The sequence below is a fragment of the Tachysurus vachellii genome, chromosome 18 (assembly GCF_030014155.1).
Source record: "Tachysurus vachellii isolate PV-2020 chromosome 18, HZAU_Pvac_v1, whole genome shotgun sequence".
NCBI lineage: Eukaryota > Metazoa > Chordata > Actinopteri > Siluriformes > Bagridae > Tachysurus > Tachysurus vachellii.
Window position 1 is genome coordinate 10,231,200 of NC_083477.1, and position 22,707 is coordinate 10,253,906.

General features: G+C 37.7%; 1 protein-coding gene across 1 annotated transcript; it reads left to right on the forward strand.

Annotated features, from left to right (window-relative positions):
* Positions 1-390: 390 nt before the first annotated feature.
* On the forward strand, positions 391-20,553 carry radil2a (Ras association and DIL domains 2a). Its single transcript, XM_060892305.1, has 16 exons — positions 391-1,002; positions 2,076-2,393; positions 2,772-3,007; positions 5,016-5,347; positions 7,326-7,997; positions 8,111-8,148; positions 8,406-8,587; positions 8,933-9,045; positions 11,324-11,543; positions 11,817-11,989; positions 14,114-14,258; positions 14,881-15,062; positions 15,181-15,562; positions 17,227-17,357; positions 18,922-19,061; positions 19,642-20,553. The coding sequence occupies exons 1-16, from the start codon at positions 785-787 to the stop codon at positions 19,739-19,741; spliced, it is 3,582 nt and encodes a 1,193-aa protein (XP_060748288.1). The 5' UTR covers positions 391-784; the 3' UTR covers positions 19,742-20,553.
* Positions 20,554-22,707: the final 2,154 nt, after the last annotated feature.

Below are 22,707 nucleotides of genomic sequence, written 5' to 3' on the forward strand. Positions count from 1 at the left end.
TTAGTCATTTTGCTCTCTTCGTAAACCACAATTAGGCTGATATTCTGATTCTTTTGATATTTTTATTTTCTTTCAATTTCTAAGCCTTAAGCCTTCAGTTAAAGATGTTTGAAGCTCTAATAACTGTGTATACAGATGTATAGACACGGTCTTACCAGCAGGTGGCGCTCTTTACGTGTGACTGCATATATCAACAGACGTAAACGCTAACTGTTGATCTTGGTAGAATTGATATGATTTGTTTTTAGTTATGACTAAATGAAGAATGCCATTTCTTTTCATTTGTTGCATTCTTTCCCACCCAGGTCAAAGGATATCCTTTCCCACCCTTCCCTTTTCCGCAAAACAGCCCAGATTTCCACTTATTTAATCCCTGTCGAGTTTCATTATTAATCTTTGGTTTGGTATTCAACAGAACATGACGTTTCTGTTCGTTTTCTTTTATATACGGTCATTTAAACCGGTTTTTACTCGCCTCATCCTGTTTGGACGTGACGTCATCGTGTGAGCTCGCGATTGGCGCTCTTCACGCGACCGTTCAAACGCCTTCACGCGCTCACCAGAGACGCTCAGTTTTCAACGGGAATCTCCAAGACTTCACTTCTTACTCCGAGTTCAGTTTACATTGACCATTATAACCAACCCGGATTCTTTATTCTTGAGTAGAAAAGTTTTGTTTTTCTTAAGAATGTAATGAAAGGGAGCAGTAAGGGGCATCTTTAGTTGTCAGGGGAGATGGAAAATACACTGGAATCGGTCTGAATCTTCAAACGAATGAATCTTAATGTGTATTTATGTCGAATTCGTATTTATTACACCTCGAAGCTTTCTACAGTTTTCCAAGTTACTAAACGAAGATGCAGTCGTGAGGAAAATGATCTCTGAAGAGCGAAGCAACCAATTTAACAAGCAAGCACTCGGTTTTCCCATTGGATTATTAATCCGGTCCCCGAAAAAACGGCTTGCGACACTGGGAAGGAAACCCAGCAATGGCTCTCTACAGTAAGTCATGCTTTAAACGATAAACTCTTATCTAAACCTGCTTAAATCTTGAGATTAATGCTGGCAGACCACGGCACAACTCTTTTAAAGATTTTAAACTAGGTTTATGTTAGAAGAGGGATTCTGGTCGTCCTGGAACAAGATATTAGTGTGACAAGACAAGTACATTTGTTTATATGCCACATTCGATTAACAACGTTACACAGACTTAAATTATTCATTTAATCAATGGCCAAACCCGAGGTGATGGTGGCACTGAGACAACATGAGTAAGAAAACCATTTAGAAGGGAACCTTTTCTGGGTGATACTGGATATGAGAATATAAGTAATTACATTTCTAAAACACTTATAAGTGTAAGGACTTTTAAGTGTATTAGAAGTGTGTTGACAAGTGTATTAGAAATGTAGTGTAGTGACAAGTCATTACACTTCTAATACACTTAAAAGTCCTTACACTTATAGTTATTGCACTTCTAATGTACCTATAAGTCATTACACTTCTAATACACTTATACTATAGATAAAAGCAGTGTTATATTAATCTTTAGTATAAGGATCAGGGTCTTTCTCTTTATTTTAGTAGGATTTCAGCATTAAGTCCAGTTGAACATCTATGTACAGACTAATTACTTTTAAGACTGAAAGAGATTAATTTGTTTGGTATACTTTACCGATATCCATGATGAGAATCAATGATTTAACAAATGTCTCAGAATTTTTTACTTACATTATCCTAGTCCATTTATTTGACAAATATGTTTTCTAATTTTGTGGATACAAAGATGGGCAAAGTGACAGATTTCTGCCCGGTTGTTTTTTGCTTAATATTTACACCATAGATTTGTTGAAAACTAAACAAATTTTTTTTTTCATTACTGGCATAAAAGACAAAGTGTTCTTTGAAGGATAAATGTTCTGCTCATGGTTCCAAGGAATCTGTCTTTGGTTCATTGTCTTTGGAATGCTTTTCAATAAATGTTGTACTTAATTTTCTGGGGGATTGTGAAGATGAGTATAGTGCAATGGCGGCATGTCTTAAAGGTTATCTTTCTGCCTCACTTGGGTTTTTAGATCCAACACGTCTGAATGCACAACTCGATCTTCTGAGAGTGCTGGTGTCAGGCAGCCAGCCAGAAGTAAGATCCGTCGCCACAATAACAAGCTGGCCACAGTGTTTAACCGGAGTCCAGTGCTGCAAGACAGCAAACCTGGACTCCTTGGAGGAAATCTAGAGCTGAACGATGACCCCACTGAGTTGTCCAGTCAACTGTCTGCACCAGGGATCTTAAAAATATTTGGCAGTGACATCTGCCAAGGGACTAATTACAAGAGCGTGCTGGCCACGAATCATTCAAGTGCCAAGGAGCTGGTTAAAGAGGCCCTGGAGAGGTAAACACTTCTATCATTTTATACATTACTGATTAAAAACTGCCACCTTGAGTAGTGTTCTAGTTTGACCCTTAGCTTGGGTTGCTGTATGTGTGGAGTTTGGCAAATTCTTCCCATGGCTATCTGGGTTTCATCCCAGGTATCTCTCCTGCAACAAACTAGTGTCTCATCCAAGTGTATTCCGAAAGTGTATTCCCAACTTACACCCAGGATAGGCTCAGGATCCAATTTTCCCCTGCCCCAGGAAGATATTACTGAAGATTATTGGATGAATGAATGAATTAACTTTTAGCTGCTTTTTTTTTATCTATAGTGTATTCTGTGTTACAGAGTCATATCAGGTTGTAGAATCATTTAATTGATTTTATTCTTTTATAGATACTGCCTTGAAAAGGAAGATCCTGATGCATATGTACTCTGTGATGTGATTGGGCATACTGGGATTGCCCACCAGTGGCAGACAGAATCCCTTCGGGTTATTGGTGACAACGAGAAACCACTCATACTACAATCTCTTTGGAAACCCAAGGAAGGATTTTGCAGAAGGTTTGAGATCCACACAAGATTAAATATAGAAGAACGTAATGCCAAAGACAGAGACACAATTACTGCAGGTAATTCACCAAAAAAGGATTTTGATACATTTATTCAATTCCATTAATGTTGCATATGCATTTTTATACAGCAAATTACAAATAAGCAGAAATAAATGTAAGTAAATTAGGATTAATAAACATCGGTGGACCTCTGGCAGTACTATGATTTAAATCTATAACCTCTTTGCTACTGTTCCCATGCTAGTTAATGTTTAGAATAGACTGAAGTCTGAAATAGGGGTTTTTATATATGTTAAGGTTAATGGACAGATATTAAGTTAACCTAATGAAGGGAGAACATAAGTATCTTTACTATGGCGTAATCCAGTTTTATTATTCACAACATTCCTCCAGACTGAGTCACATGTTACCCGAATAAGGAACAACAATGAATATGGAAACCACATAGCAAAGATTTTAAAGGATGTCAGCTTAATGTTTAAATCACTAGCTGTACAGTAATGTCACTTACTCTGGTGTCTACTAATTAAACTTTTGTGAACGTTATAACCACCACTGAGTTTTAAAGGTTACGGTTGATACTTTGGGCAAGATATTTGAAGATCTCACAATAACATGATAGTGGGACATGTTTATAATAATGCATGTTAATAATAATCTAATGGTCAGTACAGATATTTATACAACTTATCATTCATTCATTCATTCATTTTCTACTGCTTATCCGAACTATTCTCGGGTCACGGGGAGCCTGTGCCTATCTCAGGCGTCATCGGGCATCAGGATACACCCTGGACGGAGTGCCAACCCATCGCAGGGCACGCACACACTCAATTCACACACGCAATCACACACTACGGACAATTTTCCAGAGATGCCAATCAACCTACCATGCATGTCTTTGGACCGGGGGAGGAAACCGGAGGAAACCCCCGAGGCACGGGGAGAACATGCAAAAACTCCACACACACAAGGCGGAGGCGGGAATCGAACCCCCAACCCTGGAGGTGTGAGGCGAACGTGCTAACCACTAAGCCACCGTGCCCCCCTACAACTTATGTTCTATGCAAGTCACAGGAAAAGTATAAATGATCTATGCAAGTCACAGGAAAAGTGTTGCAGAAGGGCTGCAATGTACCACAGATGTAGAATCTGCAAGTCAGTTGTACCAGATTTCAGCCAATATTAGTTTTTAATTATGATTATCCTTTTAATAATTATAATATTCCCTGATGTGACTTCTCTTTTCATATATTCTCACAGACTTCCTCTGTATTTAGAGAATACCAAATGAATATCGATTTCAGTGTTTGATTTCATTATTTCAATACCCATGCATGTCCCAGGTTTTAACAGGACATGGTCAAAACATTTTTCTTAGAAGTATATAATTGGGACAGAGCTATATGTATTATCCTGGGCTTTCCAATTATGCCTGACCACCAAGAACATGTGTAGTGCCTGCTTGTTTTCCTTTCCATCTGAGCTGGTTTCCTGCACTCTGGAGAATGTTTATCCCTGTTTTGTTTGGCACGGAACTTAGAGTTTTCTCTAGGCTCTCTAGTAGAACAGGGTCCAGGGACACAGAGCCTGTCACCACTGGCTCTGTGCACAACAATGTGGATAGACGCCCACTTCCACAGCTGATAATGCCCTCGGTGTGAAAGTATGGCCTCTGAACATTCAATGGTGCTTAATGGCCCCAGGGTTAAGCTGAATGGTGTTTGTGTTTGGTCAGTCCCATTCACACATGAATTGTATTAGGTGGAAGTGAACAGGTCTTTTATGGACTTCCTGCACTTCTCCCATTCATGCTGGCATTATTGTTGTAGGGAGGTTCTAAAAAAATGCATCAAATATATACTAATGCTATAAGGTTGCTTTAGTTTGATTTCCAAAGATTTATATCTGATCGTATTCAAACCACATTCTGCCCCATACCTCAAGTTTGTCTAAAATAATTCCAAAAGTTGTTTTAGATAGTGATTTTCTTCACATTGTTAGAAAGGAGACCCACTATCATGAAACTAATCTTTTCTCACCTGTCTGCAATGTTTGTCTCTAGGCCTCAATGCCCGAATGCGGAATCTACAGAAAGTCAATTCAAGGGTCACATCACTCTTTGTGGATGGGAGTAGTGGGAACATGGACAGCATTGGTATCTGGAGGAGCCTAAGTGATATGGACCTCTCTGCCATGGGTAAGGAGGCCAGCAGGGCTAATAAAGGAGCTACTCTGCAGGAGGATCCTGAGGCCGAAGCTGACTTGGACAGAAGCTGCCTCATCACAGAGAAGGAAGAGACAGAAAGCAGTGATGACAACAACACACAATACTCCATTCACCCGCCTTTTGATTTTCCCTACTTTCTACTTCTTCAGGGTTACAGCCACAGACAAGTAAGATTTCACTTCTTCATTGTAAACCACATTTTTTCAGTGTGCAGTCAGTTTGATGGATGCTATTCAGAGGTAGCCAATTGTTCCATCAGGTTTCCATTTAACCATAGCAGTAATCCCTTAAGCTTAGTAAAAATGTTTTCTATCACTATGAACAAATGAAGATTTTGACCATAGTATCAACCATTTAGATTCCTTGACCACTCTGAATGACTTGCTTATTAATCTTTATAATAAACTGTAATAATTTGTAATGACATTCAAGGTTTGATTTGAAAAGAAATTTTGATTTTACTTATATTTGGTTTATTTAATATCTTTTTCACTGACATGCTTTGTACTTTATGCATAATGCTGCTTGATTAGCTGTGGTACCAGTGATTAATATTTTCTTAGAAAGAGCGATGCAACAATGATTTATTCCTTTAGTCTGTCCAACTCTCTCATCTGTACACTATGCTCAAACATATCAGCTTCCAAAACTTTAACTTTCATGCAAGTACCCAAGTACCATCATCTCTTTGGCATTTCATAGATCTTTATGTAGATGGGCTGTCTGTGATATAACTCTATATATAGCTATCTCTATCTTCTAATAAGAATAATGAAAATATAACACCAACCAGCACCAACTAGAAGCAAAATTGCCATGTAAACAAGTTTAAAGATTTTCAGGGTGGAATGTTCCATTTATTAAGTGAGGAGTATCTTATAAAGAAAAGATTCTGTTGCTTGTATGACTGAGCTGGGGGAGGGAGTGTCGCATGTGATGTCTGAATGAACTGAGGCAAACAGGCATATATGAGGAATGTGGGTTTCACCTATCACTCAGGGGTGGAAAGCTCAGCTTGAGTCACAATAGCCGCTGCCATAATTTCTGTTTGCACACAAAGCAAGCTGACTTCTGGCAGTGCTCATGACAGAATGTTCTCTATGTGTTGGATCTCAAGCCAAGATCTAACAGATTACAGGTTTCCCAAAGAATGAATAATAAGCACCTGCACAAACACATTTTTCCCACCGCAAGCCAATATACACTACTCCATTACTTCCTCTTTGTTGTTTAAACTGTAAAAAGCAGTAATACTTTCATGGTATAATCTTAACTATCTTTGTGGGTTCGATCAACCTGTTTCCTGAATTTTCCTTAATGTAGTCAAGCCCATTTTCAGGAGAAGGAAACTGTCACTGAACAGTTTGTTCTTTATTGTTAATGCTGCTGAGTATGCAAAGTGGTGTGTGGGTGTGCTAGTGTGCTTGTATGGGTTGATATAAGTGTTTTTTAAATTGGGAACCACAGCCTGGCCAGAGTTACTTTTTAACACAGCAGTTATGGGTGATGTATTCATGCCTGCCACAGTGTGTTTGTCTGACCTTGTTAAATTCATTATGTTATGATTATGGCTGTGTGCACATTGTCTAAAGGCCGATCTTACTGTAAACAAGAGTTAGCATTCCAGAAGGATGAGGGGAAACTCTTACCTGTAATTTTGTTGCAGGTAGAACTCTGCCTTGTGTACTTAAACCGAGGTCAGCTGAGGCAAAAACAAATCTATAATTAGTATGAACTCTTTAAGCTACATGATGAGAGTGCTAAGACACTCCTGTATTTGTTTTGTCACTCTTTCCATAGTTTTCATGTTTTTCCGTTTCCATTTTCACAAGAAAATGAATTCATGACTTCTGCTTCTCAGGGAAATTAAAGTTGGAATCTCGTTTTCTCACATTCTAGTAATAAATAAAACATGATTTAAGAATAAAAGTTTTATCTACTTTGAAAATTCCTTTCTTATGAATTTTAAATCGCCTGTTAATTAAAAGTACATCCCTTCTGTGTGTAAGAAATACTAAAAAGTCTGGGGAGCTATACATAAGAACAAATGTTGTGTAATGTGACACATGTTGTTTAAAGTCCACTGGCAATATAATTTTTGAAGTATTTTTTGAATAAACATGTTGTATATCTGGTTCTCTACAGGACTTTGTGATCTACCTGATGAGTGGAAACAGCTGTGTGTTTGGCAAATGTGCAGGGCATGGTGAGGATGGAGAGCAGCTGAAGGTGGATGTGGTCCTTTATGCCCCTGATGTGCTTCCTCAACACTGCTGTGTGCAGCACCTGGATGTTCCCAGGACCCAAGCTGAGGGTAGCAGGAGATCTACAACCCTACTAAAGCCCCTCCAAGGAGGCTGTGTAACCCACAATGGTGTTCAGTTAAAGGGCCAAGCTGAACTCTTTCCAGGTGACCTAATAGGCTTGGGTCAGCATTACCTCTTCATGTTTAAAGACCCCACAGCGCCTGATGTCCAGTGCATACCTACATGGATGGCCAGACTGTCTCCCCAAGCTTCAGCCTCACCCTGTAATGCCTGTGGTTCCCCTGTAAAAAGGCATAGGAAAAGCAGGAGGGTCCCAGGCTTCTGGAAGGACCCAGACAAGCATGTGATTTCTCTTACGTACGAACTGCACCAAGAGGACCAGGTGCTGGAAAAGATCCTCACCATAGTGGACCCTAGAGGACCAGAGCCCAAACTTATTCCAGCCTTCCTGCTCTGTTTGTGCATTCAGCATTCAGCTGCTTACTGGGAAATGACGAACTTCTGCAAGCTGTTGCTGCAAATCGCAAACCAGATCCAGCTTGCCATGTGGGTGAGTGTAAATCTAATTTTGAAAGTACAAGAATAATTACAAATCTCAATAAACCTTGTACATGGCATTTGTTTGCTTTCTATTGTAAGCTTTTCTTTTATTTTTCCTCACAGGAGAGGACAAAAGAGCTTGCATTGCTTCAGCCAGAGAAGTGAGAACTTTTCCTTTTCAGCTTCAAAAATGTTGAGGTGCCATAAAATTATTTTTTAAAAATTGTCTGCAATCACAGGATCTGTTCCTTTATGCCATTTCCTCTTTTTACTGCATTTAAATCCAGTATACAGCTCACTCTTCTTATACATGTTAACTATCAAGGGAGTATTTCACTGCTCACTTATCTTGTTTTTTCTTGTGTAGTCTATAGTATGTTGGTGTTTGAGTATGCAAATATTATTTTCTGTGCTATAGTGGCATCGGAGATGGACAGCCAGAGCCAGAGGTGTTTTGTATGCTAAACATTGCTGAGCTGATCCAAGGCCTGCAGCCGCTTGTGCTATGGATGGCCAACTCTATTGAACTGTTGCATTTCATTCAGCACGAGGTGCCCCTGCTCCTGCCATGGACACAGCAAGATGAAGAGCAAGACAAAGGTACATTTTTGTCACTTTAATGTTACAAATTGTCCATTGGTTAGTTTGTAATTCTTAAAATAACAGGCTTGATTAATCCAAGGTGTCCATGGATTTTTAAAATGTTTTAAAGTCGAATGAACTTATAAACTTTAAATGAATCTAATGAAACAAGCACAAAGCCTTTTGTAATAATAAAAATAATAAAACTACATGACCGGTGAACTAGCGTCACACGCATTAAAAAAACCTGTTGGTTGCATTAATGGTCTTATTTTGCTAATACTCTGTTTGAAATCTTAAATTAATCTGAATCTGTAGCAATTTTATATACGAAACTAATGACATGCCTGTTGCTTTTCACAGAATTAATAAATTCTGAGATCTTGTCTATACGTACTGCCAGTGAGGAGGCCATGACTGTCCTAGAGGAAGTTATCATGTTCACTTTCCAACAGACTGTCTATTATCTCACAAGAGTAAGCACACACAAACACACGTACACACAAACGCACATTCATTCTCACATAGACCTAGAAACTTTCCATTTGCCATTTTACCATAATTTCTATTAAATCTCATACAGCCAATTGGATAAAAAGGCTCTGTGTGAGAAAAAGAAAGAGAAGGATATACTATTTGTATAATCTAAAACTATTTGTAAAAAATAGATTACTATATGCTCAGGCATACATATATATATATATATATATATATATTTCTACATTCTTATATAGTATGTATAATTTGGTTTTGCACTGAGTTCTGTCTAAACAATAAGGACCACAAACCTCAGCTTCATGGTGTTCACTGCTCACCACCGCACCTACTGTTTAGTGAGAAACACTTGCTTAACAGGACAATGGAATTTACATACTACGCCGGTTTTTCTAATGTAGCCACACAAATATCCACCTTATCCAGCTGCTTCCTGGAATAGCTTTAACATGCTGCCAGTATACAAATGTGGTTGAAATGATTTTTCAGTATTGCCTGTCCTCTTCTGCATGGTGAGGCATGTGACATAGAGAGAGCGAACAGGAAGGACATATTGGCTCATCAGTCCCCTGCATTTCAGTTAATGGGGAAGCAGCTGTGGCCTGTGAACATAAAGCCCAACAGTGCACTAAGCTCACAGTCTGTTTCCTGCTCAGGAAGAAAGCTTCAGATGTTACCAAAACAGCCAGTACAGGGAACTGTAGTGATTTAAAAGTGATTTAAATATAACTGAGTGCTTTGTGGTTAATGGTCTCCTCACTGTGACATTATATAACAGTTATAGCTTAGGAAAATAACTTCTGCTTCCATATGGTGTTGCTGTATGGTGAGTCACAACTCAAGTAAAACTGGTGCAGGGCTGGAATTTATAAACTAGCTGGCAGCATGTTATAATTGCAACATTTTTTTTGGTCAGAGAGGTCCAGCTTGGTGATAACACCAATAACAGGTTTAGGAAATTGTATAACAGGTTATTAAGTTGTATCATTATTTCCAATGAAATAATGTTATATATCGCTTTTCTTTTTACTGATTTGCATTAAATTGAGTAGTGTGCTAATCCTGGCTTTGTGCTAGATGAAGCTTCAAGGGACAAGTGGAATGTGGAGTCACTGTGATTTCAACTGTTGACTTATTAAGCACTTTGAGTCACCATATTTTTTCAGGGGCTTGTCTCTCTGAATAAGTCTGACTAAAATGTGGTGATGTAATGCGCTTGTCTGGTTTATAGAGAACCTGGGTCTGAAATATATAATTAGGATGCTGTGTTTTTAAAAATGTTTATGCCACTTTCAGGCTGATTTACCCTCTCCGGTTTCAGTATTCTTTGCTTTGTAGCAGGTCAGACAAGAGTGCATTCAAAAGTGAATTCATAACTATTAAAATAAATGGGATGAAAGGTCTCAGGAACATAACTTTACTCATGGGTCTTGTTGCAGGTCAAGCCAAGCCACAATGTACTATACCCCTGTGTTTAAACACAGAACTTCCCTTCAGGTTTCCTGTATACTCTGAGATTTTCCTCCCACGGGAACCATATTAATTCTGCATAGTTTCAAACACTTTTGTTGCCGCATGAAAAACACCACCACGGTCTAGTCTGTTTATCTTTGTAGGCATTATTTGCTATCTTGACTATTATCTTTTATCTGTAAATGTAGTCAATGGGTCAGTGGGGTATGTACAAGAGGCTGGGAGTAGCATCTTATCTTGTCAGCTCCCAAGATTTTTAGTGTGGCAGTAACAATGGACTGTCATGGCTGAGACATTTTCCAGAGACGCCCGAGTCTGTACACTGAAAGGAAGTCTGCTTGTGCCGTGCTTCCTGTGGGCTCTGATAGAACATACAATGCCTGGAGTAGATTCTGTATGATACTGCACTGCTGAGAATACTGATAATGCGCTATCTGGTATCTTCAGTTTTATTTTTTATTGCTTGTATTCTGTTTTTTTGACTGATACATTTACAACTTTGATGCTAATCATACAGAAAAAAAATGAGCAGACATCAGCTCACCGTAAATAATCATGTTTATACCATAGAGCTCTTATATTCTTAATATTTTATTTTTTTAACAGCTGCTCTGACTTTAGTGTTGGCCGCATGGCAAATCACAGGTTTATATTAATGCGCAAATACATTATCATTTATATAATAACAACTTACACACAACCCTGTAAGGCAGACGTTCTATATCATAGTGTGATCAAACATTAAAACTGTATTCTTCATTCTTCTCTTGTTTTTTTTTCCCCCAGAGATTGTATTCAGTTCTACCAGGAATGCTAGATAGTAACCCTTTCTCTGAAAATGGACAGATGCGCATACCTGAGGGTGTCAGCAATGTTCTGGATGTTCTTAAGGAGGCATTACAGCTGCTGAACACCTTCAAGGTTCACTCAGACATAACCTCACAGCTCTTAGCATATCTCTTCTTCTTCACCAATGCTTCCCTGTTCAACATCCTTATGGAGAGAGGTGCGTGCTGTCATGTGCATGCTATTCTATTACAGAGAGTCAGAATTCACAGGCACCTGTAATAACTAGATATTTGGAGTTTCAAATGCAGTACTTAGACTAATGTTAAGTAAATAAAACATTTTAATTGAAAAAAGTTAGTAAAAAGAAAAGTAATGAATAAGTAAAGTGGTACTAGTTGAAATTTGGTAAGTGAACAAAGTGAGTCAGTGAATAGATGTGTCCAAATGAATGGTGATCGGTGATTCCTTATGAATTCGGTTCTTTTTAAAGGCTCAGGAGGTGGTTTCTACCAGTGGTCCAAAGGAGTACAGCTCCGAGCCAACCTAGATTTGTTGATGGACTGGACCCAGAGTATTGGTTTGGGTGATCTGTCAACAGAGTTTTTCAAGAAACTCTCTTCAGCGGTCAACCTACTGGCCACCCCTAAGGAGAATTTACTACAGGTCAGACCTCATGCACTTGCTTTTGCAGAATTGTTTTTTTAACTTAAATAAACCATAACCGCATTAATCTTTGCTCTTTAAGTTTGTACATTATCTGGGGGAAATGACCAAAAATTACTGGTTGTTGTCTAATGATCATTTTGTAGGATCTCAGACAGAACTACATTTTATAAACACTTCTGTAATGCCCTTGAGGTGTCTTGTATATACAAAGATAGCGCCATGCTTCACTGACAATGTAGCACCAACAAAGGGACTCTCTTATGGTGTCAGATTCAATATAGTATGACATAATGGTGCGTTTACTTCTTATGACAAAGTTCAGGCATATTTATTTCCTTATGATTGTAACACACTGTGTACACTACGTGTACGTGCCAAAACTAAGACATTTAAATTGACGTCATCTGGCTTATACTCTAGAAGGCGTGCTGTGGCATGTAGTTTGTGTAGTTCCCCATAAAGTCTTGGATCACATGTTGTGAGTAATTCTGTGAGTAAATATAATTATATATTGCTCATGCAGCTAATTTATCAGGAATTTGTTTAGCATAAAAATTGACAGGAAAGAACAATGGGGTGTCAAATACACCCTCTGAGCCTTATTGGAGACACTGACTTGTACCATTACCTTGCAGTTCTGTTCAAACTGGTTTAAATTATAATCCAGTGTAAGTGTGTTACATCAATAAGCATTCCATTTTCACACCACAGATCACATCTATATTAAGTGATTGTTTTAATAGGATTGCACAAAAGTTGTAAGGTGTCAACAGGACACATCCGTGTTGTAACTGATTTACAGAGATTGTCAAATTGCTTTATTTTCTCTGAGGAAGTGAGGTCAGAGAGGTGCCAGGGAGGGTTTATGAATGAGCTCACAGTGTTACTGACCTTGACTCTAGTGTATTAAATGTGAAACATGTTGGTATGGTCACATCTGGTATATTGTAACATACAGTAGCTGTATTTAGTAGTGTATTTACTTTGTCAGAGCACCTGTTTGTTTTAGATGAAGTTGATCTATGTCATCTCATGGCTCACTGGATATAACCCAGCATTGCATATCAGCAGAAGTTGATTTGCTGAGCTCAGAAAAAAAGAGTTGACTGAGCCAGTTGCTAGGAGGCGGGCTTTAAGTGTTCCACCCATGCAGCTTGGGCATTTTGTGGTTTGCCTATAATCCAACAATGTGCTCAACCAATTATGCTTTACCCTTTTCCCATATGATATTTCTAAACCTGTATTACTGTATACATCTGTTGCCATTTTTGGCATTAGTAATGATTCGCTGTTGCTTCTTTTAACAATAGTAATGATTTGCTAAGATTTAGCCAAAGCCTACTGTTTCATGTTCTGTTGTTTAGACTCTATGTATTAGAAAGTGCAGCATTCTTTACACAAATCCCAACTGTAAACCACAGCATATAAAGAGTAACCACACAGCTGATTTCATATCAGGCCAAGGGAAACACAAACCGTACACTCATTTTTTGTTTACTGTTATCAAGTATAAGTATTTACCATGTACATTCCTCTGAAGAAGTAGGTAGTCATATAGACAAACCAACATCTTGAAAATTAGAGCATGTGTTTAAAGCTCCTTCACAATAGCCTCCCCTCTGTGTGCTGACTGGCTTAAATGAAAGGGAGTTTTTCTCAAGAGACCTCTGATGAGCTGGCAGTGTTGAGACAACTTCTCCTCCCAGAGCTGTTCTGCTTCTCTGAAGTGCCCCAGTCATCACCCTGTCTGTTTATATTCAGCACAGACCACTGAACACTCCCTAAAACATGATGTGACCTCAATCTCTTTTGTATCTTTGTGTTAGTGAGCTGTATATGAGCAAAGAAAAGTGTCTGGTTGATTACAGATAAGTAATAGAACATTAGGTGCTGTAGCGGGTGGTGTGTTTTCTCATTATGCTGTCATTCCGTTTTACAATAAATGAACAAAGGGTACCAAAGAGCATACAAGTATTTGTCACAAGATGACTTATGTTGCTTAAACTACTAGAAATTGTATTAAGCTTGGCATTTTCTCTGTGCTTTTTTTGTATGTGTTAAGTAAGTATAATAGTTTTAAAGCCTTTAATTTCCTTTTTGTTATTTTCTATCTGTATGTAGACATCCTGGGGGTCTCTTAGAGTAGAGTTCCCTCATCTCAATCCAGCACAACTTCACCATATGCTGAGAGAATACAACACCACTAGGGCCTGTCCCTCCTGCTGGACCCCTTCTCCAGAGGAGGCAGTATCTGCCCTCCAAACCTGTGAGTGCAACAACACACACACAGAAACACACCTGTTCCAATGTGAACTAGAACACTGAGCAAAGATGAGGAATGAGCATCTACAAGAGCCAACAAAAAGGATCTTATTTCTTCTGTACTTTGCTCTCTCACTCTTTCTTCCATGTGATTGTTCTTTCCATTGGCTGACTGACAACTTTACTCCAAGTCTGTCATTGTCCTGTCTGGGTGGCACACTAAGCACTTTGATGACCCGGGGCACTTCCAACATCTAGTCTTTAATTGCAATGTTGTTTATGTATGTTGGCATCTTGTTAGGAAAACTAATTTTCCCTAGTTTCAATTTTTGTCTGTTCTGTAAGGCTTACTTTGGCTTATAGAGTAATGCCTGCCCATAATTTTACATATAGCTTGTTTTAAATATGTCATATATATGTAAATATATTTAGAAATGCAACAACAGCTACAAGACGATTGCCTTATACAAAACATATTTTATTGTATATTAAAATAATTGTATCGGATAAGCGGTAGAAAATGAGTGAGTGAGTAAAATAATTGTAAATAAACAAATACATACATAAATATTGACTATTGCCAGCCCTTAACCCAATCTTTAATTGGTTATAATTCTCTTTTCTAGCTGAAATTCTGGAGAGTTTTGACAATCATCCTCCACTTATCCTGCCAAACAACTCCTTTCACTTGGATCTGGGGAAGCCTATCACACAGCCTGCTTTCTTGTCCCACCTTAAGAGCCTACAGGACTTCATCGACAGCATCCCTATCAACCAGATACGAAATGAACAACAACCAGAACTGCGGGTACCTCTTATACCATCTCTTCTGGCTTTGTATAAACTTCAGTCTGGGTTTAGGCATGATTGTGGTTATAGTTGTTTACTGTAATGAATCTGTTTTTCACATTTGTTTGTTTCAATAGAACAACAGCACTGACCACATGGAAGTTACACAAATAGAGTCTTCCCCATCCACCTCAGAAGTGGAGTGCCTTGGGTCCACCAAAGCCACCAGTTCACCAACCATTCAGTGTGATTACATAGCAGAGCAACAGCAGTGTTTGTCTGCCTCACCTCCTCAGCTCAGGGGCTTTCACAATGCTCTAGGTTCTTGTGAAGCACTCTTGTCTCAGAAGCTGAAGAACCTGGAGCTTCAGAACAGCCTACCTGGGGAAACAGACCTGCACTCACAGAAGAGCCTGGCCTTGGACCCGTCCTGCCTTCTGACCCCACCCAACACACCCCAAGGCCTGGAGCTCTCTGACCTTGAGGCCAGTCTACAAGCAGAGGACACACAAAATGCAGGTAGTAGGTGTACGCAACATATTCCATATACAACACACTTATAAATTCTCTTCAAAATTCCTGTGCATTAAAAGACTGGCAGTTACCACAGTATCTTAAATCCATGCCCTACAGCTGGAGGGAAGAAGTACTGTCGAAGGAAAACATGAGCAAGGTCTTGACTTCAGGCCTCTGCTGAGTGAACAATTAATATAAATTACCTGAGGAATCATTTCTCAAACTTTCCTTTCAGCTATATTGTTGTCAAGAAGAACTGGAATGAGAATGCTTGAGGCATGTTCTCACTGTGGGGTGTTCTTCAAGTTCAAAGTTTGGGCAGTCTCCTCCCCAGGTCTATTGTTTTTGGCAGCCAGAGTGGTGAGGTCATGCAGAGATGTGTGGAATAGATGCAAACGTGGGGTATTGTGTGCTCTGGCTCTGATTGGTGTTATTATTGAGAAGGCAAAGAACATGAGGAACAAGTCCAGCTAGCTCCTGTCACCATGGGTTGAGCTTCTCCACCTCTATGATTCAGTGCATTCCCTCACATTAAAGAAGGATTAAAGATGAGATTGCACAAGACATTCCTGAACTGACCTTTCTATACCACAGCATTTGGAATAAATACGTCTACTACAGCTGTTCTTGTAATTACATTTTAATAGTGTTGCTAAATTTAATATATAATACAGAATTGTTTCTTTCTGTGGGACACTTTAGTGGAGCTCAAACGTAAACTTTCAGCAGATCATGAAAACTAAAATAGGCTTTTTTCACAACACACATTAATCATTAATCTTTAATGCATGCTCTTGAGCACTTTAAGCTTTAAGCTCAAAGTGTTAAATATTTAAAATATGCATAAGTAATCTTTCACAAAGAATTGTTATGTGAATTATTATGTGTAAATTAATCTTAATATATGCTAATTGCCTTTATTGTTTTAAATGTGCTATTCACTTCAAATAAATATGGTGCAAATTATCTGCTTTTTTTTTTACCTATTATCTGCTCTTTATAGACTGATATTAGATTCCTCATACTGATCAAAGGTAACTGTGCAGTGCATTTTCTTGCTAACATGTTAAAGCTATTATGGTAGCGGGGTTAATCTTATAATCTGGAATAAGATCTGCAGAGAGGTGGTGATGTCAGGGGAGAAAAGTGCAGTGGATGAAGCGTCATGGGAATTTACAGTCGAGTTGCTGGATGGAATCTTAAACGGACAGCCATTGTTTGGTGTCCCGGTCCGGGGTGTGAACAGTTTTAGGATGTGAGGGTGTTACTTTTGCTGCTGTGGTGCTGTTGTATTGGTTGTGATGGGGGAGGCGCAGCAGAAGCACAGCGGAGCATCAAGAGGAAGAGCAGAGTTATGCTCCCATGCTTTTGCTTGTCTTGTTCAATGGAGCATGTGATTGACAGTTTGAATATTGGAAGATTATGGAAATGCCCCATGACTGACATTAGTTTTAATGGCTCCAAAATGTGGCTGCTTAGCAGCTGCTGTACCTAAAATAATAAAAAAAAATTTTTTAACTGTCTCTTGACATAAATTAAAGGCCTTCATTTATAATCAAAGGACTTAAATCAATACATTAAAATTACAGCCTACACATTGCCACTTAAAAGACTAAACCACATGAAGGAACTGTAACATAGTGATTTGTGATTTTGTTACTGTGTAGAGAATGGTCTAAGAGGAAACACAGTCAGAGTGAGAGAAACAGAAGAGGATGAAGATGAGGAAGATGAGGTATTCACAGTAGAAGTGTCAAGAGGACCTCATGGCTTCGGCCTAGCGCTGGTGGACGGACTGGTGAGAATTTTTTTTTTTTTTTAACTTTCATCTTTTTTTAAATTTTATTTATTTATTTATTTTTTACTTTCGTATTTAAACCCTATCCTTTTTGTCCTTTGCTACATGTTCTACATTATACATTTTATAACATCTCCTTCAACAACAAAATTTGTGTTGTTTCGATTTTTCTTTCTTTCATTTTTGGTTTATATTTTAAAATCTATTTAAAAATATATATTTATATTTAAAATTAGGTTGATGGATTGACTGTGACATTTGCATGTAAATAGGTTTTTGTTAAGAAAAACAGGAGCAAAGAGCCACTAAGCCTATAATGAGGCTATAATAACATCATGGCACACCTGACACATACTACAAACTTAGTACAGATATCTAAAAGGGATAAAATCCCAAAAATGGCAGGAACTAAAATGGTTGCATTACAAGCCAGACCTAGAGTTGCTGATTTTGAATACATTTTCAATAGTTCTTTTAAAATTTCTTTTCAATCATTTATTTCAAACCTATATTTTACCTTTACAAATCTAGGTTTGATGTTCTTACAGGATAATTTTTATTCTCATAAGATCTTTTTATGGGCTGGTACAATTAGGGACCCTGGAGCCTTGTTATGCTATAAATTACATTCATGGTTTTTTGGACACTCCTACAAGTCATTGAGGTCAGGTGTTCTAATCACTTCCATTTCCACAGATGTATAAAATAAAACTCCTTCTTCAAACATTTGGGAAAGAAAGGGTCGCTCTCAGGAGCCCACTGAATTCATGCATGGTATTGTGATTGGTTGCCACCTGTGCAATAAGTCTTTTATAAATTTCCTCATTACTAAATATTCCACAGACAACTGTTAGTGGTATAATAACAAAGTTGAAGCAAATGGGAACAGCAGCATCTCGGCAATATAGTGTAGGTCAGGAGAATACCCTGGCAATCATGTAGACACAAAGCATTAAGCCTCATTGAGTGAATTCTTTTTAATGGCTCTGGTTTAAATGAGGCCGTTTAGCAGCTGCCGTGCCTAAAATATAATTGTCGGATTAAATACAAACACATTTAAATATATCTAATATTAATCTTGAATTTTGTTTTATATTAATCTTTATATTATTCTTTATAATAACATTTTGTTCTATGTTTATGTTCTGTAAAGCTGCTTTGAGACATTTCAATTGTAAAAAGCGCTATACAAATACACTTTAATTTGAAAATTAGAATTTGCATTAGGGTGCAATAGTTGTCCCGTATGTATAGATACAGAAGGCTGAAATGTTTAGCTTACCCAATCTGCTTGAGATTGCTGATGATGGTGCGTGACATGGAGGAGTGTGGAGGGGGTCAGGCTTAAGAAGAAATTGCTCAATAGGAGGTAAATGGCTTTGTTTTGGCCCTGCCAAGAATCTTTTGCAATTACTAATGTTGGCTACACTAAGCTCCTGAGGTGCTCCCCTGCCTTTCCCAGAATTCTTGTAACTAATGACACAAGAAGTAGAATGGAGACAGTGATGTGACCTGCTGATGATTCTTATTTAAACTGTTTGTGCTCTGTGTTGTTTATCATTAGAAATCTCCACTGGGGATGAATGGGATCTATATAAAGTCAGTAGTACCAGGATCACCAGCTGCTCAGTGTCAGAAGCTCAGGCTTGGTGATCGTATCCTGGCTGTGAACGGAGTCAGTCTTGTAGGCATGGATTACCAGACGTGAGTATATGCTCATACTTATTTACTTAGCCAACACTGGTTATTGGAAGCATCTTCACAGAACATTGTTGCGTCAAAAACTGAGCATATATATGTAGCCACAACTGCAATCCAAGATATGCTACCAAACTAAAAGATTAAAAAGTTAATGGTTAACTTTCGATACTAAAATAGCTCAATAGATGAACAACTTATATGATCTAGGAGAAATTTATTCTTAATTAACTTTCACCTTATAAGTGATTAAAAGCTGGATAGAATTCATTTAGACAAAGCCAAGACTCTTGTATACATTACATAAATAGATATTAAGTTAAGGAAGAATGTACATAAATATCATTCATGATTACAAATGTACTCCCATTTGTAATTGCAATTCACAGTAGGCCTGTTACAACCCTAACATTTACAGTTATATTTAGTTTTAGCCAAACACAGTATTTTTGCCATTCATCCTTATCAAAATTAAAACTAAGCAATAAAATAATAAATATAGTAAAACATGTTAGCTTGAGGTTTCATTATTTTATAAAGATTTGTCTGTAGCTCTCATTATCTGCATTTCTCTTTTCTGTCCTAGTGGTAGGGAGATCATCCGGACATCAGGAGATTCTCTCCGGTTCCTAGTGGCCAAAACTGAAGGCAGTAACAGTGGCAGGAGCTCCAGCACAAGATGTTAAACTTTTGGGAGATTGTCCTGTTTCCACCGAGGGTTTTCAGGACAAATTATTGGACTTTTGGTTCTTCCAGCCACAGAATCAGACCTTTTACTCTTTTTCTAGCTGCTGGCTTGTTTTTGGTTCTTGTTTTTTTTTTTCTGGGAGTATAAGTGGAATAGTCATAAATAAAATACTTAAATTTACTGAAGACTTTAATAAGGCCAGTTTTCTTATAAGTTTGGACTCCCAGTGGATGAAGCTGTAATCATGTCTACTTGGTTGTAAAGATGCATACCAAATGACTTAAAACCAATGTTTGTTGCATTCATTTAATTCAGTATGCATCTGTTTGTCTTCTTCATTGAATGCAACACATTTCAGGTTTCTCTGGAAAAGGCTATGGCTCAGATGTTATCATGTTATTTGTTTGCTTGTTATAGCATCAATGACCCAAACACTTAACCTAAATATGTAGACCTATATGCAATATTACAGTAATATCAGTGGAAAATTTGTTTATATTTTTTGTTCCATATATGTTAATCAAAATCTTGGCTTGCATCAAGTACTATTATTGATTTGTTCTGGTCAGAGCAAAGTATTTCTATTCAGTATGCTCCAGGCCATGGATCAAATTTCCATCTAGTCTTGCCTGTTCTAAGCAGGCATTAATAATCATAATGTGATACATTCAGTAATCAATAATTGTTTTCTCAATGCCAGAGAGACAGTGTTACATCAGCATTATTGATATGGTATGTTTGTATGGTATATTTATATTCTTTTCTATTCTATGTAATATTTACATGTAAAATATATTTTGCTTATTTTAAGGTGCGTGGACTGGCTCATTTTTATAAACAGATTTCTAGTCTGCTATGTGGTTTAGTTCATAAAGTTTTAAATGCTGTTAGTCTTGGAATGCAATTCCAGTCATTTCAAACTATCATTTTTCAAATTTATAGCCTGTTTACATTTGGTAAAAAGGCTATTGCTGAGGACAACACCCAACTCTGCTGAACCTATTAAGCCCTGAGATGGTTTATGAATTAGACAGAAATAAAGCAATGGTCCACTGCAGGGTGAATATGGAATAAAGCCTTGCACTCATCCAGTGGAGATCTAGACGAAAATTGCACCATGGGTGTGTCTCTATGCTGAACCATTTATAGAACACTGAGGTTTCCACTGCATCGTTCTCGGCACGGAGCTCCTGTTGCACAACGTGGCTCTTCTGCATCAGACTTAGCAGCCTAGTGGTTTGTGGTTAATAATGAGTTATACTCTGATTTTACACTGAAACCTAAAATGTAAAGCTTTTTTTGAGCAGTGTGTAATAGCCTCCAGATTTACTGACTGTCAGACACTGTAAGGCAAGCGCCGACCAACACAAAACTTATAACCTCCCATTTTGTATACATTTCAGAACAATATGGAAAACTCAAGATTCTGGCAAGTACTCTTGTAATATAACAAATATAATAACAAACATAAAAAACAACAATGATTAAATACAGTAAAATAGTAATACACAGTCCAGCACAGCAGATAATGCAGCCTGATACCTAGTACAGGGAATCATAAAAATCAAAAATAAATATTTCTGTTTGTACAAAATTTGTACCTGGTTCTATCCAGAGCACAGGTTTCTGTTTGTGCTGAATTTCAGATGTTTTCCCCACATCCCGTGTGGCTTTCTTCCCACCTCCCAAAACATGAACTGCCTATAATTTATCCTTAGTTGTTAAAGTGTGTATGTATGTGTACATGGTGCCCTGGATCACACCCAGTGTTCCCAGTATATACCCAGGGTCCACTTTGACCCTGATCAGATTTCTTAATGATTATTCAATTTATTTTAATCATCTTTTTTTTTTTTACTATGCATTATAGCATTATTATATCTAATTTTAACACCTATTATAGAACACAAAATAGCTCATATGTATTACAATTAAATGCATTCATATTATTATCATATTATTGGCAGTATAATTACTTATGCACTGTAAGTGGGTGTGCAAATAAGAGATGGTGTTATCCATAAAATTACAAAGTCAGAGTAATCTCAAAAAAGATCTAAACAACATTTATTTCTCTTATTTCAGATTAAATCATAAATCATTTATAAAACTATGTGGTTTAAAAAACGATTACCTTTTAGTAAAAGAATAAGATATTTATTTTACATATTATGTTAGTAATTTCACATACAGTCTTTTTTCCTTCTGACTCCTTTATTAAAGTAAGCAGTTGCTTAACAGTTTATTTTAAAAACTGTTGTGTGTCTGCCATTCTGTCTTATTTCTCTTGTGTCATATACTGAACCTGCCATTTAAGGGTGATTTTGCCATGTCTATTGTCTGAAGGATAAAATTGTACCTTTGAGGGCACAAGTTGCAACAATAGTTTGCAAAATTAGCTTTCTGAGGTTTGAACACATTCCAACAATAAAAAAAACAAAACAAAACACATTCCATATCCAATAGAAAACAAATTTGCCAATGAAAAATGTTTATTGATGTAAGCGAACAGAGATCCAAAATAGCACCTACAAAGTGGACCCAAACTCTACAACCAGTGAGGAAAGGAATGGATGAGAAACCTTCTTCCCCCAGCAGCTTCTATGGAAAAGTATAACTCACTCTAGTGTTCAAATGAAGTACATAAAATTGGAACTTTCTGAAGAAAGCTTCATTACATTCTCTTTGTGAGTGTGAGTCTATTACTTAGCACAGCTGGACAGCTGTTGATCTCTGAACCGTAGCTCAAATCCCATTACCTTTATCTGGTCATCTGAAATGACAAAACACATTGACTAAAAGTGTGCCAAATAAATTTAATAAAATTGCTTAGGACCCCCCCAGGTGTGCCCACCTGATGCACTTGCTGCCATTCATAGCTCTGTCTGTGAGCATGTGCTGATCATTTAACAGAGGTCTTTACTGTCATTTTCAGAATGTAAAAAAGTAAATAATTGGCCTCTA

Bases quoted from the DNA above. Each gene is read 5' to 3' on its own strand.
- radil2a (XM_060892305.1), top strand. From the start codon at position 785: ATGTGTATTTATGTCGAATTCGTATTTATTACACCTCGAAGCTTTCTA. The intron at 2,394-2,771 runs GTAAACACTTCT...ATTCTTTTATAG, and splicing joins GTTAAAGAGGCCCTGGAGAG to ATACTGCCTTGAAAAGGAAG. The intron at 19,062-19,641 runs GTGAGTATATGC...TTTCTGTCCTAG, and splicing joins GTAGGCATGGATTACCAGAC to TGGTAGGGAGATCATCCGGA.